Source organism: Neofelis nebulosa, chromosome 10 (assembly GCF_028018385.1).
Source record: "Neofelis nebulosa isolate mNeoNeb1 chromosome 10, mNeoNeb1.pri, whole genome shotgun sequence".
In the NCBI taxonomy this organism is placed as follows: Eukaryota; Metazoa; Chordata; class Mammalia; order Carnivora; family Felidae; genus Neofelis; species Neofelis nebulosa.
Genome location: NC_080791.1, coordinates 54194945 through 54213803, shown reverse-complemented (window position 1 = coordinate 54213803; position 18859 = coordinate 54194945). Strand labels below are relative to the sequence as shown.

General features: G+C 38.5%; 1 protein-coding gene across 2 annotated transcripts in view; it reads right to left on the bottom strand.

Annotated features, from left to right (window-relative positions):
* The window catches only part of ALG8 (ALG8 alpha-1,3-glucosyltransferase), a 30080-nt gene extending 11552 nt beyond the window's left edge, over window positions 1-18528 (bottom strand). For both annotated transcript variants that reach the window (XM_058687658.1, XM_058687657.1), the window contains exons 1-8: window positions 18379-18528; window positions 14611-14689; window positions 9538-9731; window positions 6730-6839; window positions 4340-4407; window positions 1442-1568; window positions 1081-1184; window positions 268-388 (exon numbers count right to left, since the gene is read on the bottom strand). In XM_058687658.1, coding sequence (XP_058543641.1) covers window positions 268-388; window positions 1081-1184; window positions 1442-1568; window positions 4340-4407; window positions 6730-6839; window positions 9538-9731; window positions 14611-14689; window positions 18379-18473 — 898 coding nt within the window. In that variant the 5' untranslated portion in view covers window positions 18474-18528. The remainder of the gene's footprint in view (window positions 1-267; window positions 389-1080; window positions 1185-1441; window positions 1569-4339; window positions 4408-6729; window positions 6840-9537; window positions 9732-14610; window positions 14690-18378) is intronic.
* Between the last annotated feature and the right edge of the window lie 331 nt (window positions 18529-18859).

Genomic DNA, 18859 nt, shown 5'->3' with positions numbered 1-18859 from the left:
CCTTTTAAAAATGTCTAAATATTGTATTTTTTTTTTCCAAAGCAAAGGATCAACCTCATTGCCACAAATGGTTTTTATGAGGAACACAGCCTGTCTACTACACTGAAACCTTAGTCCCTAGAACTGCTCCCTGTTTATTCTGAAAGCTGAAACACAAGGCTGGAGAACAAACAGTTCAGCCACATTCAAAACACAAAGCAGGATTTTCCATTTCTCAGTATGACTTGTCCAAATCCATCGTCTAAGTAAGAAGGCTGGCTACTATACCTATGAAGGAGAGCACTTTGTCCAAAGCATTGTATAAAGCCCAGAAGTTTGGAGCCCAATATGCATGGCAGAGGCCCCTCTTGAAAGGGAAGAGTCGGGACAAGACTTGAGGCAGTTGGTTCTGTAGAAAAGAGATTAAACAGTGACTGATCTTTTCCAAATGCAAAAAGAGAACTAAAGAACCATCTGTGACATAGCGTGTAGAAAGTTCTAGTCCTTGTTCCCTCAAGTAGTTGTGTGATCCTGAGCAGTTCACAGAACCTCCTCTTGTCTAACCTACTCATCTGTTGAGTGGGAAAAGATATGCTGAATACCAGTCCAGTACTGCTATGAGATAATTATAATAAGGGAAGAATTTACGAGCTGCAAAGGAGGAGACCCCAGGGTGAGGGAAAAAGGGGAAAACGAAAAATATTCATCGAACATCTATAATATTCTAGGCACTTTGAATGTTGTCAGTGAATGACTATGCAACACCATTAGTATTGATTTTGGAGTTACAAATAAATTATCACAAGTAAGCAAATGAGCAAATAAGGAAATCTGCGAACAATAATCATCAATTCTGTGTGTAAGTGTGTGTGTCTATGTGTGTGAAAGACATATAGTTAAACATGTAAATACACAGATACGTATTTGAATGTGAACCAAAATGTCTGAAAGACCACCATTCTGTCTTTGGGGAGTCATACTGGGGAAGAATCAGAAAAAAGTAGATTTGCTTCTTTTATACATTCTTTATTATTTTTTTCTAAACAACAGCAGCAACAACAAAAAACATGTATTACTTAATTTAAAAAATAAAAGACTTACCAAGGCTAGGAAGGGACCCAGTGAAAGAGCAGAAACTAAAAAAACAATCAGTCCTAGAGAAATAACACGGACAAAGCTGAAACTGTTCCATCGGATGGATCCATCTACAGAAAAGGAACATTACCGTTACCAGGAGCATGGAAAACCATAACTTATACAATGTGCTAAAACCAGAAGTATCCCCTGATAGCACACCAGCCTTCATGATGTGACAAGAGCACAGAAAAGTCAAAATGGTCAAGGGTTTATAGGATCAATAAACGAGAGACATCTGCTGTGCCTCATAAAATCCTCTCACGAAGCAAGCTACCAAATCAAGGAAAAAGAAAATAAAGGTTTTGTTATTGTCACTAAAACTTGCCTGGTTTATTTGCAGTGAAACAGTAAGACCGTAGCAGGTATACACCATAAGCCGGGGCGACATAGAGGTAGATGTGCTTGAAGTGTAGAAGAACAGCAAAGAGAAATGCTCCTTCCATATGCCTTTTCTAGGAGATTTAAAAGGGAAATATCACTTTAAAATTCAGGGTAAACTAAATGTAGTAATGTAGTATCCTGGTTGGATCCTGGAACAGAAAAATAACATTAGTGGAAAAACTGGTGAAATCTGAGTGCAGCACCAATGTTGATTTTTTAGTCTTTTTTTGTTTTTTAAGTTTTAATTTTAATTCCAGTTAGTTAACCATACAGTGTTATGCTGGTTTTAGGTGTACAATAGTGTTTTTTAGTCTTGTTGAAAGAATGGACTATGAAAGTGTCATAGTTATGTAAGATGGTGACATGAGGAGAAAATGGGTGAGGGGCACAGGGACTCTCTGTACTATCTTTGTTAACTTTTCTATAAACCTAGGACTATTTTTAAAAAATTAAGTTTATTAAAAAATAAAAAAACCCTGGAGACTGGTTGCATAACAATGTGAATATACTTAAAACAATACTAGGGGCGCCTGGGTGGCGCAGTCGGTTAAGTGTCCGACTTCAGCCAGGTCACGATCTCGCGGTCCGTGAGTTCGAGCCCCGCGTCAGGCTCTGGGCTGATGGCTCGGAGCCTGGAGCCTGTTTCCGATTCTGTGTCTCCCTCTCTCTCTGCCCCTGCCCCGTTCATGCTTTGTCTCTCTGTCCCAAAAATAAATAAAAAACGTTGAAAAAAAATTTAAAAAAAAAAAACAAAAAAAAAAAAAAAAAAAAAAAAAAAAAACAATACTAGACTGTACACTAAAAAAATGGTTGATAGTTAATTTTATGTGTATTTCAACACAATTTAAAAAAGACATATTTTATTTTTAAAAATTTTTTTTTTTTCAACGTTTTTTATTTATTTTTGGGACAGAGAGAGACAGAGCATGAACGGGGGAGGGGCAGAGAGAGAGGGAGACACAGAATCGGAAACAGGCTCCAGGCTCCAAGCCATCAGCCCAGAGCCTGACGCGGGGCTCGAACTCAGGGACCGCGAGATCGTGACCTGGCTGAAGTCGGACGCTTAACCGACTGCGCCACCCAGGCGCCCCAAAAAAGACATATTTTAAAATCTATGTTCTGACATGCTTAATGAATGAAATCATCTGGGATATGTTTCAAAATAATCTTGTGTGTGTTTGTGTGTAGATCACTGTGCTATTTTTATTTTCTCTACTTTTGTATATGATTTAAATTTGCTATAATAAAAAGGTTTTAAATTTCAGGCAAATATTCTACATGCAATATAAGGAGAAAACAGGCAAGTGATTCTAGTTAGTTTTTATACTGAGCCTAGTTCATTACTGCAACAAATATTTATTTAATACGAAGCTTGATCCTAAGGTACAGGACACATTATCATAAAAACACACCCCAATGCTCCTTAAAGATCTGAAGCCCAGAGAATTCAATCACCCTCATCCCCTGGACCTGGGGATGAGAGTACGAAAGAATACATATGATGTTATGCTACCAAAGAGCCACCTAAATCTGGTGTTATAGATCAGGTAACATATAGTACTATCAGGCTGAAGGCACCGGGTACAGTACTTGATCCTAACAAACTACCTACAAGAATTAAAGGTATTCTGATTTAAAACAAATAAAGAACAACAACAAAAAATCCCCAAGTTGACTATAACTAAATAAATCTGAATTCTACCTACCTCACAGGAATTTGGGGATCAAATGAGATAATGTTCCTGTGGTTCAGCAAGGAAGCTGCCAAAGGGGCCATGAAAGGCCAGGTTCCTTCTCTCACTGTCTCATCAGGGTGTGCTCTAGAATAGATGAGTGAGGAATGATAAAGAAAAATAATGGGTTGTTTCCAGATCTCTGATCACCGCTTTTTCAACTTAAGATTCAGAGAAGGTCTAGCTAAACTTTATTTAACAATCATTCACTGAATGCCAATTATGCTCTAAGTGCTACATGGCTTTTTATGGTTAAAAGACAAAAACTTATCCAGACATTTATAGTTGACAAAGAATTTTAAAGCAGATTATCAAATTTGATCTTTCCAAAGTCCCTGTGAGGTAGGGGGCCCCCATTTTACAAATAAGAATGTAATAAGGGTACATTTCATTTTATGGATGCAAAAACTGTGGCTGAGGGGGTTAAATGACTTACTTTCGGTTAATGGTTCCCAAACCTGACTGTGAATCAAAATTCCCTATAAATTCCTAAACGCCAGTGCTAATGATTCTTATCCAGCATACAGAGAGGTGACCCCAAAATATGAACTTCTGATTTCTTCCTCTATAAAGAGGAGGAAAATAATGACAATAATTTCATAGAATAGTTGTGAGGTTTACTCAATAAGATATTATATATAATGTACCTAACCCAAAGAAGCCAATGCATTTGTGTGAGCCCTGTCTGAGTCATACAGTTCATTAGGGTCAGTCAGGATTTCAACTCAAATCTTCTGATTCCAAATCCCATACTTTCCATTACACTATGCTATATACTTCTGACGATGAAACCCCACCATCAGTTATTATATTGTAAAAACTGGAGACTTCATTCCTAGGTAAATGATTCCAGCCAAATACAGCAACACAAGTTTATTTCAGGCCTGCCACCCTCTAACAAGTTTCTAGAGTCTATGCGTAAAAGGAAGAAAATTATTGTCAAAAGAGAAGATGGGATTTATGAGAAATATGCAATAAAATTATCTATAGTGCTTGACAATTCAAAACAGTTCATCAAATAAGTCTACCCATCACCAACTTATTGTTGCCTTTCAAAGCTCAAAGTCAGACTTAAGGGCAAAAATCTAATCAGCCTATTTTGTATTTACCTGAAATAATCGTGCAATGGAGAGTAGCATTAATCCAAATAAAAAACCATTGTACTGGAAATGAATATCTGGACTTAGATTAAGGAAAGACAACAGAGGATACCAAATTTAAGTTGAATTGTGCCAGCAGATTGAATATAAAAATGCAAATGCTTTCCTAATAGGTAAACTAAAGACAAAAATATTCCTCCAGTTTGAACTTCTCATAAATGTGTTTTCTATAAACAGAGTCAAACCTTAGACAAACTGTAATTAAAATGTATATAGTGCCTGGGAATGCAAGCTGGTGCAGCCACTCTGGAAAACAGTATGGAGGTTCCTCAAAAAACTAAAAATAGAATTACCCTACGACCCAGCAATTGCACTACTAGGCATCTATCCACAGGATACAGGTGTGCTGTTTCGAAGGGACACATGCACCCCCATGTTTATAGCAGCACTATCAACAATAGCCAAAGTATGGAAAGAGCCCAAATGTCCATCGATGGATGAATGGATAAAGAAGACGTGGTATATATATACAATGGAGTGTTACTCTTTTCAAAAAGAATGAAATCTTGCTATTTGCAACTACGTGGATAGAACTGGAGGGTATTATGTTAAATGAAATTAGTCAGAGAAAGACAAAAATCGTATGACTTCACTCATATGAGGACTTTAAGAGACAAAGCAGATAAACATAAGGAAAGGGAAGCAAAATAATATAAAAACAGGGAGGGGGACAAAACAGAAGAGACTCATAAATATGGAGAACAAACTGAGGGTTACGGGAGGGGTTGTGGGAGGGGGGATGGGCTAACTGGGTAAGGGGCACTAAGGAATCTACTCCTGAAATCATTGTTGCACTATATGCAACTTAATTTGGATGTAAATTTCAAAAAAATAAAAAATAAAATAAAATAAATGTATATAGTGCCAAGGATTATATAGGGGATAAAAAAAATTATGTTTAAGAAGAAAACCAGGAAACTTTCCCATGTTTTTTCTATCTTAAAGACCCAGCAGCTACAGGACAGGGAGTTTTCTGGTTTTGTTTTTTGAATTAGGGATGAGAAATGAAGGGACCTAACAGCTACTGAAGGCCACTGGCATGCAGCACCCCCTCGTTTATAGTATATATACACAATCTTAGTAAGTCTCACGACGAACTTGTGAGGACATCAGAGCTCAGAGCCATTAATCTACACACGGCCTAAAGCTATTGCAATGCCATAGCTAAGAGCTGAGTCCACGTCAGACTTGAACCAAAGTGTGGGTGTTTTCCTCACACATGGCTACCTTTATGAAAACTGTAAAATATGAGGCTCCTGTCGTTAAGATTTTAGTTTCATTCGTATCTTCTGGATTTAAGAACTTTGCCTGTTAATATGTGGTAATCTAAGGTGGTAGGTAGAAGAGCATGAAGGTCTGCCTGGTCCCATATGTAACACTGAGACAGGCCCTTTCCTAGAAAAGGTATTTAGAATAATGTGTTCTAAAACTATGTAAGATATATGTATCTGATGAATCTAAAGACAGTTAACAAATCCCAGTATATTGCTTTACTGATGGTTTAACTGGTTCTTGAATATCACCACTAGCTTTTCAGAAACAAAGTGCTCTAAAAATCAGTGTCTGCTGCTAGGAATTTACCCAAGGGATACAGGAGTACTGATGCATAGGGGCACTTGTACCCCAATGTTTATAGCAGCACTCTCAACAATAGCCAAATTATGGAAAGAGCCTAAATGTCCATCAACTGATGAATGGATAAAGAAATTGTGGTTTATATACACAATGGAATACTACGTGGCAATGAGAAAGAATGAAATATGGCCTTTTGTAGCAACGTGGATGGAACTGGAGAGTGTGATGCTAAGTGAAATAAGCCATACAGAGAAAGACAGATACCATATGGTTTCACTCTTATGTGGATCCTGAGAAACGTAACAGAAACCCATGGGGGAGGGGAAGGAAAAAAAAAAAAAAAGAGGTTAGAGTGGGAGAGAGCCAAAGCATAAGAGACTGTTAAAAACTGAGAATAAACTGATGGTTGATGGGGGGTGGGAGGGAGGGGAGGGTGGGTGATGGGTATTAAGGAGGGCACCTTTTGGGATGAGCACTGGGTGTTGTATGGAAACCAATCTGACAATAAATTTCATATATTGAAAAAAATTAAAAAAAAAAAATAAAATTACTTTCCAAGTGAAAAAAATAAATAAATAAAAATCAGTGTCTGGTACAGTTGGGAGAACCCATAGAAACCATAGTTTTGGGAACCCACGAACCCACCCCACACCCATTTTCAAAAGTAGCTCACATTTCAGAATTACCACTGAAGAAATAATTAATCTCATACTTAGTATATATCAGAGTAAGTAAGGGAATAGTGCAGAAAATGTCAAGGATACGGTCCACGATTAGCAACCCGAAGTTCCACAGCAGTAACACTGATAGAATAAACTTTGGCTTCTCTGTAAGTTCTTTACCTGCTTTTTTCCCATCAATGCATTTACAGCACCTACAGTGGAACACCAGGAAGGAAGCAGAAAGAGCTTTTATCTTCATTAGAACATCACCATACCACTACAGAGTACACTCTGATACACTCAGACATATTTTATTAGCTATTCCTGATAAACTGCCCATGCTGTTCTTGACTGCTTAAAAAGGTGACAGCAGAAACAAAGACCTCAGGGTCAGTTCCGTGTCTCTTTTTCAGCTCTGCTGATTTGAAATAGTCTTCATTTAGTAAAATGAAAAATAAACAAACAGCCACCATAAACTCAAAGGGAAGTATTTTGAAAGTTGAGAGGGCACACACTATTTAGTCCTGAAGTGTAAAAAATGCAGACCATACCTGAAACTAATATAACAGTGTAACATTGTATATCAACTATAATAAAAAAATGCAGACCAGAATAATATGGTACTCTAAATTATATATCATAGCAGCCAAATTAAAAATAGAGCCACGAGGAGCACCTGGATGGCTCAGTTGGGTAAGCGTCCGACTCCTGATTTTGGCTCAAGTCATGGTTTGTGGGTTCGAGCCCTGCATTGGGCTCTGCCCTGACAGCACAGAGCCTGCTTGGGATTCAATTCCTCCCTCTCTCTCTGCCGCTCCCCTACTTACTCTCTCTCTCTCAAAAATAAATAAATAAACATTTGAAAAAAAATAGAGCGGGGTGCCTCAGTGGCTCAGTTGATTAAGCTCCAACTTTGGCTCAGGTCATGATCTTACGGTTCGTGAGTTTGAGCCCCATGTTGGGCTATGTGCTGACAGCTCAGAGCCTGGAGACTGCTTCAGATTCTATGTCTCCCTATCTCTCTGACCCTCCCCCGCTCATGCTCTGTTTCTCTCTCTCAAAAGTGAACATTAAAAATAAAAATAAATATCAGACCTAACATCCCCTTAAAAAAAAAATAGAGCCACGAACTCATAGCTCCTGATTGTCCAAATAATTTTAAAAACATTTATTAAAAATGTGTATCATTTAAAGGTCAAGATCTATTATTAAATGACAATAGCAAGTGAAAAAAATTATGATCCTATTTTTATTTTATAAAAATTATATTCAGACATAGAAGAGAGAATGAAATAATATATAGCAAAATGGTGATGGTGATAGCTGTAAGTGGAGGAGTATGGGTCACTTTGACTTTGTGTACATGTGTGGTTTTCTGTTTTCCAAAATTTTGACAACAATGCATAATCCCAGAAAAAGGATTTTAAAAAATACGTTTGAGTATCAGCAAATCGCAAAAACAGAAATCTAAGCCCCAAAAAAGAAATAGACAATAAAGAAGCAATTAAAGAGGGGTTAGCAAAAGGTGTTCTGCTTTTCCTCCATGGAGCCTATTTCCTCAACAGAGACAGTAACCTTACAGGGTAATTGAGAAAATTAAGTAAGTTACTGTCTATACTTTGTGCCTGGTTCTGGGAACTGGGACATAGATCTCAACAATTTATATCTTATTTAACTGCTTCTTCTACACTGTAGGTAGAAATGAATTCTATTCCCTCTTCCTTCTGCTCATATGCCTTCTCTAGGAACTTCAATTCAACCATTTTGAGTTTAAAGGAGTACATCACAACTCACCTTCCCTTCCAACTCTTGCTAGGTCATAAACAGACTGAATGTTAAGGTGTCAAGTGGGAACTACTCCTTGAGAATGAGCAGGGGTTAAAACATTGCCAAGGGACTCTTGCCTAAATGGGGCAGGGGTTCAGTGTAGAGGGCCTCACAAATAGAAATGATCCATTTGTGACAAGGGTCATGAAGGGACACAGCTGGTGGTCTGTCACATCATACCAGCAGGCTTAATAAAGTATTGGGACAGAATAGGAACCAACATTAACTGAGAACTTACTACTTACAAGTCACTGTGCAAGACATTGTATATATGTCTAGTCAACTAAAATTAATTTATAAGTAAAAGATGCAAAGCATAAAAATATAAAATATAAACATAACTTAAAATTAGTGAAGAGTCTAAGGCGCCTGGTGGCTCAGTCGGTTAAGGGTCAGACTTCGGCTCAGGTCATGATCTCATAGCTCATGTACTGAGAGTTCAGAGCCTGGAGTCTGCTTCAGATTCTGTCTCCCTCTCTCTCTGCCCCTCCCCCCTGCCTGTGCTCTGTTTCTCTAAAATGAATAAATGTTACAAAAAAATTTTTTTAAGTTAGTGAAGAGTCTTCATGAAGGAAAAAGTCCCGAAACAACAACTAAAAGCACTCAGTAAGGTTTCCTGAGTTTACTAGAATGGGCACTCCATTGGTGGTCAGCACAATGAGTATGTGTACATGAGTGCGTGTGCTGTATGTATGTGTGTGTCTCCTAAAGAATAGGGTAGGTCACAGAAGCCTCTGGGGGCCGGTTACAAGAAAGGAAAGAAAAGCATATGGAGCCATTCTGAGCAGGAGAAATGGTCATGGAACTCTACATGAGACTACTCCTCAGAACACTCACAATCTCTTGTTCTGCCTCTGCCTTGTAATCCCACCTCATTCCCCATTGTCTTCCACAAGATATAGCTAGCCTACCTACTGTAATTACTCACTGTACAGTTTAAAACACAGTAACAGAGTTCAGAACTATTCTAGAATTTGCTATCATGTGAGCTTTGTTTCTCTCAAATGAGGAACCAGTTAATACTACTTAATATTGTATTATGTCCTCAACACCTTCCACACAAAATGACATTCTCAGACTTACTCGTGGACAGCATACACAAAGAGTGCATCTGTAAAGATGACAGAAAATCTCTGGAAAAGTAAGGTTCTCGAGCTGGAATAGTTCAGATTATGGACATTCAGCATCTCTTGATCAAAATATTTGGCAACATGTGACAGGGCATACTCAAACCACGCAAAAAAAGGCGGATAATCCAAGGTCCATTCTGAAGTTGCCTGTAAAAATCAAAAAATAGAACATATCCTAAATAACTGAATAAACAAAGTTGGTGTAAAGACTGAAAATCCTCACTCTCTAGTCTTTAAAAAAGCACATGAAATAAAATTGCATTCAAAATATGACCTAGGGGTGCCTGGCTGGCTCAGTTGGAAGAGTGTGTGACTCTTGATTTTGGGATTGTGAGTTCAAGTCCCACAATGAGTACAGAGATTAAAAAACAAAACAAAACAACTTTAAAGAAATGATTAAATTATTGAGTAATTTCTATGTAAGACTGAGCAGACCACCAAAACCTGGTTCCTAAGTTATTTAATAATGGTCTTCAATTTTCTTTAAATAGAATTAACTATATTTCAAAGAAAATTAATGAAACTTGCAATAATAACCTTGGTTCTGACATGGTGCTACTCATGTAAATATAAAAAGGGAGCTATGGTATAACAAATGATTCACTAGCTTGGGTTCAAGTTCTGTCTCAGAGACTCAACTTCTCTATTCGTAAAATGAGGTAGTGTGAGGGTTAATTGATATAATACATATGAAACACAGTTATGAATGACAAAAGATAACACAAATGCTATTTATCTTTTGTTCTTATAGGTTATCAGATACTGAGATTAAGAGAGCAAAAGTCACTCCTTGCCATTTCTGTATTCTGAACCTTCAGTAAGTGCCTGATATATTAAGTATGAAAAAATCATCAGTTAAATAAATAAGCAATCACTAATGAGTAAATGAAAATACAGATCATATGAAATAGAGAGTATATGAAATATATAACTTCAGGATATTATGTTTTGTTAGATTACTCTAGGTCTCCATTTCCTCACCCAAACAACAGGGATGCACCTACCTCATTACTGCATTAAATTTTACATACGCATTTCAAATACTATTTACATAGTATTGAACCAGAAACAAAGTGTCCGTAAATATTATTTATCATTTAAAAAATTATTGCTATCACCATAGGATGTCCCTAAAACTAAACTCAGACCTTGCACCTCTAAGAGCTCAGATGGTAATAATAATCTCCCTACTCTGTATTTGTTGCTCTTTTCAATGGGAAATTCCTCTCCTTCTGGAATTGCACTGAAGGTTCACTGGGTACTAACTGGGTGCTCATAGGGACTACTATTTAGGGTTGCTCTGTGGTATAAAATGAGGTGAGAGAGACTCTGACAACTACTTGTTAGCTCTTTGTTCATGGTAAGGCTAAATGACAACTTTGGGTCCAGATAAGAAGTAGCTTGTTTCCTCCCCCTGCAGGTACCAACATGTAGAAAGCCTCAGATCTGAGGCAAACCCAGAGGTTGTATGTCTTAAGCACTCAGGCTATGAACCCACCCATTAAATTCTCTATGAAAAGTTCCTTCCCTAATCCCAAGTTTCCAATGGGGAGTATAAACAAGATGAGCTATTAAATTGGAGAAAGAAAAGTTAGAAATTCTATTTTTTAATTTCATCCTGTTTAATGTCTACTTTTAATAGTATGTTAATAAGGCAGTACTTTTATAATTTATAAATAAACTCACATGGAGTAGCAAATGATCAAAATGTTTTCTTGCGGGGTATCTGGGTGGCTCAGTAGGTTAAGCGTCCAGCTCTTGATTTCAGCTCAGGTCATGATCTCACGGTTTGTGAGTTGGAGACCTGCATCGGGCTCTGCATAGTGCAGAAGCTACTTGGGATTCTCTCTCTCTCCCTCTCCCTCTGCCCCTCCCTGTATGTGCTCGGTCTCTCAAAATAAATAAACTTAAAAAATTTTTTTTAAATGTTTTCTCGCTAGGGTATAGATATTTAAGAAACAAATTTAGAAATTACTGCTCCATATAATTCCAAGAAAGTCAACATCAACTTAAACTTTAACATATGCAGTTCCCAGCTACAGTTTCTATGTCAGAGTTCACTCTACCCTGAAAGAGCCATTTACTCTACAGAAGTGTAAAAGGTTTTGTCCTACTTTACCTTATTTGGAACATTTATTACTTTAAATAAAATGGGGATTGGAAAAGCATTGAAAAAAACTGGGAGGGACAGGTGCTGCCTGGGAGATGGCCATCTTTCCAAAATAAAATGTCCCTGTCGTTTCTTTGCTATTCCCAATTCCATACCACTCAGAGGCTCTCTACATGCTGCTCCTATTCCCCACACAAAGACTTTCCAAATCTAGCTGCGAAGGTTCTCTGGACCTCAAGGATTTGCATCTGGGCCATTTTCTTACCTCAACAGTTTTTGGGAAGCCAGTTAGGCTATTAGCTATCATTTCCTCCCAAGTAAACAGTTCCATCACTTAACTAATATTTGGCAGAAGTGGAACTAAAATCTGGGGCTTCTGACTCCAAATCCATTAGCTCAGTAAGCTAGTACAACAGAGCTGTAGAGAGCAAGATGGAGTCACTCATGTCAAGCAGTGACTCATGTCAAGTAGTGTGGTAAGCAGCCAAGGGCGTTGCAACTAAGACCATATATCATGAAACCAGAACATGCTGACAACTCCCAGAACTGATAACCAGCAGAACCAGAAGAAGCCTGCAAAGACCCACTGACCCTTTCACTGTATTCAACGTCTGGAGAGTCTGACAGTTTGCTGCAAAAGTCCTCCCTTTTTAAAGGAGCTTAATCAGTCTTGGGTCTTTGCAGGCTTCTTCTGGTTCTGCTGGTTATCAGTTCTAGGAGTTGTCAGCCTGTGCTGGTTTCATGATATCTGGTCTTAGGTGCAACGCCCTTGGCCTCTTACCACACCGCTTAATATGAGCAACTCTATCTTGCTCTCAAGAAGAGCTATTTCTTCAGATATAGAAACATCTAACCTCACAGCACCTGGGTGTCTCAGCTGGTTAATCATCTGACTCTTGATTTCAACTCCGGTCATGATCTTAGGGTCTGAGAGTTTGAGACCCATGTTGGGCTCTTCACTGATGGCACTGGAGCCTGCTTGGGATTCTCTTTTCTTCTCTGCCCCTCTCCCACTCACGTGTGTGCATGCGCATGCTCTCTCTCAAAATAAACCAATAAACTTTAAAGAAAAAAAAAGAAATATCCAACTTCTTCATATGAAGATTCAAAACAACTGTGTTCATTCCACAAGTATTTACTGTGGGTCTCTTTGGTGTCTTTCCCAACCAGTCGACCAATCAATTTAAGCTGAAGCCAGAGCAGAAAGGTAGGTTTGAAGTCCCAGGTAGGTAGTCCACTGCTCACATGTTCACTCTCCTTACCACGTCAGAGAGACCCTTCCAGACCTGACCTCATGTGCCTCTCTAGCCTTATCCCCTACTGTGAGGTTCTTGTCTCATATAGTCAAGCCTTGCCCACAACTGAGTTTTGCTCCTTATTGGCTCTTGTGGTTATTTTTGAGCAGAGCAGGAAGAACAAAGAAGTATACCATTACAAGAATACTTTTTTTTTCCTTTAGTAAGCTCTATGTCCAATGTGGGGCTTGAACTCACAACCCTGAAATCAAGAGCTGCATGCTCTACTGACTGAGCCAGCCAGGTACCACAAGAGTATCTTTTATATAAGACTCTTTTATCTAAAATAAATTGATAAAGAAGACAGCTTTGGCCTAAATAGTGTTCTAGGAATCCTAAGTTAACAGACAATGGTGAAGGTTATAGGAACACATGAAAGAACATCCAGAAAGAGTTAGAGAATTGAAATTCTGTACCACAAAGAGAACCCTAGAGTACCAGCTGTTTAAAGGGTGTACAGATGAGGAAAAGTTAACAAAGGAGACAAGGAAGGAATGGTCAGAGAGAAAGAGAAGACAGGGGGCTGCCTTCTTATTTACAGTCTAAGGGTCATGATATGAATAATGCTAATTCTTAATAACTCTTAATGTTTACTGAGCACTTCTGTTCCAAGCACTGTGCTAAGGATTATAAGCATCATATTCATTTCACTCTAATACTTATTATCATTTAATAGTTAGGGATGTTGAGGCTTTGAGAGGTCAAGCAGTTTGCCCACAGTCACTCAGCATGGGTGTTAGCTGGCAGAACCGAAAGTCACGGAGAGGTGGTCTGGAATCACAGCCCCAAACTCTTGACTGCTAGGCCACACAAAATGTCTTCTAATGGATATGTATACATGCAAACTGAACTATCTTACACTAAAGCAATTACTTAAAGATCCTTAGCATTCCTATCAAATACTTATAATGTTATTATGTGAGAAGAACTCGGTCCCTTAGGTCAATTGTTCTTAAGCTTTTTTGGTACAAAGGACTATTCTGATCTGACAACAAACAAACAAACAAACCCCAAAAGCAACAATGAATTAAGAGAAAACTTTGCAGATTGTCTTAAAAAAACCTCCCTGCAGCAGAGTGCTATTTTTGATCAAGACACTTCTGAAATATCATATGCAACTTAGTAATTCATACCAGAAATAAAAATACATAGTTTTCAAAAATAATAGAAGAGAATGGTTTGTATATTATCAGAAACCTATATATCACATTTGATTATTTCTTTTTTCATAAATAGTGGGGATTAGCAGGATCTTAGAAATAATTCATTCCTAATCTTTATGTGCCAGATGAGAAACTAAGGCTCAGAGAAATGAAATATATTTTCTATGCTGTGACAGAGCCAGGCCTGGAATCTAATTATTCCTCTTTCCCAGTCCCAAATTCTTTCAAAAGGGGTGCGGCGAATATTATACTTTCTAATTTATTGTTTGGGAAACTCATTTTGAAGTACAGGGATTCCCTAATAGTGCCAGAGGACAGAACTGAGGAAAAACTACAATTTTTATAAAGATTAATTAGAGCTATAATCACATGGAAAACTTCTGATATCAGTAAGACTTATATGATTTCACACATTACTGTAAAAAACAATCCACCAAAAAAGTGAAAATTTAACTTACCTCATAATACCACTGTGATACTGGCAAACTGTGAGTGATAGCAAGCCAGTTTCGGTGTACTTCAAAATCTGTGGAATGGCTATTCAAAGTAATCAGATGAGTAAAATGAGATTTTGTTACATTTATCAATTTCACATTTCTAAAATTATGCTTTTAAATGGACTAACACTCCTATACAGCCACAGTTCATGATCCTCTAAAAACACAAACAGGCATTACATAATCCTGAGACACCTCACTTATCTGAAGGCCAGACCTCCTTCTGGAAAAGTTGGGGATCTACAAGTAAGTGAAAAGGTTCTTGGAGTTATCTAAAGGGCTGGGCAAAATCCCATACTCTTTCTTAAGGGAGGTCCTCTGGCTATTGCTCAGAGGTCACTTACTCTTGTTCACAAAGAATTCTAACAATATTCATTATCTGGAAAATGCTTCACACACCAGCTAGAACTTCAAGGATGAGTAGGAGTTCATCAGATGGAGAAGGTGAGAAAAGGCCCCTGCCCTGCCTTTCCCATGTCTCCTAATTCCTCACTATGTGTAAATATAGTCAAGAATCTCTCCTGCAGGGAAAGAAACATTTTCTCTTCTACCCTTCTAAGTTCTGTAGCTGGTCTAAGAATTAAACTGACATAAGACAAATTTAACAGGAGAAAAAAAAAGCCAATTTTAATAATATATGTATATATGGGAGCCCGAAAAGAGATGAGAAAGACATGAGGCTTAAACGGTGGCCAAATGATTAAGGCTCATATACCACCCTGAACTAAGGACAGGGATAGGAGCCTGGGGCTTCAAATGGGGAGAAGGAATTCAAGTGAGAAGATGTTTGGTGCACAAAGGTCACCCTGCCAGCAGATAAGTCTCTCAGGTGGAAAAGTGATCTCTGGTAACAGCTCTCTTTCTGGTACAGGCCCCCTTTCTCACATAAATTTTCCTTATAAAAAGGAAAAACTTACAAATCTTATTAAAAGGGTAACTTCTACTGTTTTCAGAGCTTCTCCTGTATCTGCAGTTTCTCCAAATAATCAGCCCCAAATAATCCTTATGGCAAAGAGACATATTTTGGGGTGACATATTCTGTGCCTTTCTCCCCTCTTTAGAATAATTTTCTTTTCCCATTTGTCTACTGCAGTATTTCCCTTCCACGTCTTGAACAGCACCTGATATACAGATGGGCTCAACACATTCCTGTGGAGTTAACCACTCATCATCAAAGTCAACGAGTTCCACAGCAAAACCCGATTAACACTTTCCAATGTTTTATACAACCTTTCCAGTGTCAGCTATCTCCTGAGTTTCCTAGCCAACTTTCATGGCTTTCCATTCCAATATTCATCAGGTAAACGCTGATGATCCCCTATGTTCAGTTCTTGGTCCTCTTTTTATGCAACTTATTCTACTCTGGACAATCTTATTCATTCTTATTGCTTCCATTATTAACGGTATAATGATGACTTCCAAACCACAGTACAAGCTTGATCTCTTTCCTGAGTTCTAGAGATAGGTATCTCCAAATTCCTGCTGACAATGTCCCCTTAATTTCCTATGGATTCCTCAAAATCACAATTCAAAACTGATCTAGCATTTTAATTTCTAAGTATATTCAGTAGTCAACAGAAATACATTTACATATGTTTATCAAAAGACATGTACTGGGCGTGGTCTTCAGGCCTCCAATTACATGTCAATTCTTGAGACTTTCCTTGACACCCAATCTAAGTAAGTCTCCCTAGTTAGTCCCCTTATAAAATCCCATTCTTTCCCCTTATAACACTTTTTTTTTTAATGGATTCATCTGTTTAATATAGAGATATAACACTGTGTCAATACTAGGCACCATAAAATGTAAACACAATTACTGTCATAAACCTGGAAAGAACCTTTAAGGATTCAAAGTGGCTTTGTTTAGTTACCATTTGCATATAGTGCAGAGAAAGGTCTTCATGTTATTAGCAGTATGTACACAAGAGGTCCAAATTATGAGACAGATAAAAAAGTTGTGTTCTTTAAACATTGTTAAACTAATTTTGTAGTAACAGCCAGGTTTATCTTTCTTTCACTAACCATGTTCCCTGTTCAGCACATCATAACAAGAGCATAATGAAGTGAATGACGAAATAAAAGAATTTTGATACACTTGCACACAATACATTCTATTTATATGATTAAACATTTGATCATACAGTACTTTCCTACAGGATTGCCGGCTAATTTTCTTCATAACACTTAATACAAGTGTAGTTGTGTAATTACATATTTACTTTAATTTGTTGCTGGAACTGTTATCCTACTAAACTATACCCTTTATAGGATTAGTGATCATATCCATTTTGTCCTCCCCTGTAGTACCTAGCCCAGTACATGGTATACAAAAAGCAGTTAACAGTTTGTTCACTATATTTACATTTATCCTGTAATACCGTAATGCTGTAGTCCTTCCCTCTCACATGCCAGGGTTTTGCAGTTGAGAAGCAGAACATTAACTACAACTATATATGCTCTTAATCCTGGACTAAGAGCAGTATTGAAAGTAACAACCCTGAAGTAACTAAAGCAAGAAACATTACTTTATATACACAGATCTACAGTTAAAAAAAAAAAAAAGAATTCCCTTTCACTCCGATTTGAAAGGAATTTCTTCATTTTAGAAAGATTTTTTTTTCCAATTTGCTTTTAAAATGGAGATATGTTTCTTATTTATTTTCAGTTGCACAGAAAGTTCAACTGACCAACTCCTTTTTCTAAGTCCCTGTAAGTCATTTTGCTAAACCTACACACATTTCATTGCTTATATAATTACATAGACACATCAGTATAAATGCACACTCTAGCCATACAGTTCTTCCATACCCAGCAGGATATCACCAAGAACTTGAACCAAATGATACCAGTAAACCAAAACCTAAACTGGGAAGAGGTGGGGAGACCTGGAAGGAAGGGAGAAAAGGAATGAAAGGATAAATGATGGGATAAGAGTTAGGAAGGATGAACAGATGGTGGAAGCTAATATTGAGTACCCACAGTATAATATTACTTGGTGGATACTTCCTAACTGGTTTCCATGCTTTCAGCCTTGCCCCTCTATTTTTCAAATAGCAATCTAATCCTGTGTGATCTGGCCACTGTCCACCTCATCCTGTGCCATTCTCCTCCTCCCATCATGCTCTTCAGCAACAAGGGTCACTTACTGTTCCCAGAATGCTCTTGAGTTTTTTTTCCTACCACAGGGCATTTACACTTATTCTCTCCTATGCTTGAACTGATTTTTACATGGCTTATTCTCTTTCATCCTTCAAATTTTAACTCATACATCACCTCCTAAAAGAGGGGTAAAGCCTTGACCTGTAGTCAATTTCTTTTATACATCCTATCACAATCTGAAACATTCGTTTTTGTCTGCCCCCACTAATCTATCGAGGGCAAGAATCGGAAATGTCTTTCTCACCACTGGATCTCTAGTGCCTAGCCCAGCAGACAACTGTTAAATACAGCTGAACGAATGGTGGAGCTGAGTGTTCTTAATCTGCATATTAAGGATGAAGACCCAAGGCTTAAAAACATTTAACTCAGTCAGCGCCAAGCCTGAACCTAGCCATCCAGGGCTATGATCTAGTTCTCAGGTCAAGTAACAATCAATCGGCGGAGCGGGAAGCTTAGCAAAAGCATAGCGGAGCCTACAGGAGCGTTCAAGTTCCCTTTCCTCCTCCCACCCACGGGCATCCTCGCTTCTCTCTCCCGCTTTGACCAACCGTGGTGCGGGTCCCTTACTATGTGGGGATGAGAAGGCATTTGAGGAGAGTCACCCCGAGCGCCAAAGCCGAAAACCAATTGCCACCACCCATCGCAATTCCGAGAGCGGCCATTACTGTAGCGCCCGGCGCTTTCAACCAACTGGATCCACATCCGGGCTCCCGCGCATGCGGGAAAGGCCGTCTGAGGCGGTGCCTAGGCCGCTGCGCGCATGCGCTCAGCCAGTCCGGCCGTGGGACTCTAGTGCTGTGTCATTTAAACCTCCCGCTAACTGTCCTTTCACCGCCCTGTCTCACTCCAGGGCTCGGCAGGGCGTGACAGTGTCTGCGCGGATTTCTTACGGCGACAAGTTAAGTTGGCGACAAGTTAAGTTTCGTTAGCTGCTTCATACTTATCTTTAAATAGTTGCTGGGTGTCTGCTCTGGCGTTTCCTGCATTTTGCCTGGCAAAACCCGGCGTTGGGGCACCTAGGCGAGAGAGGACTGTATCTTCTTGCACC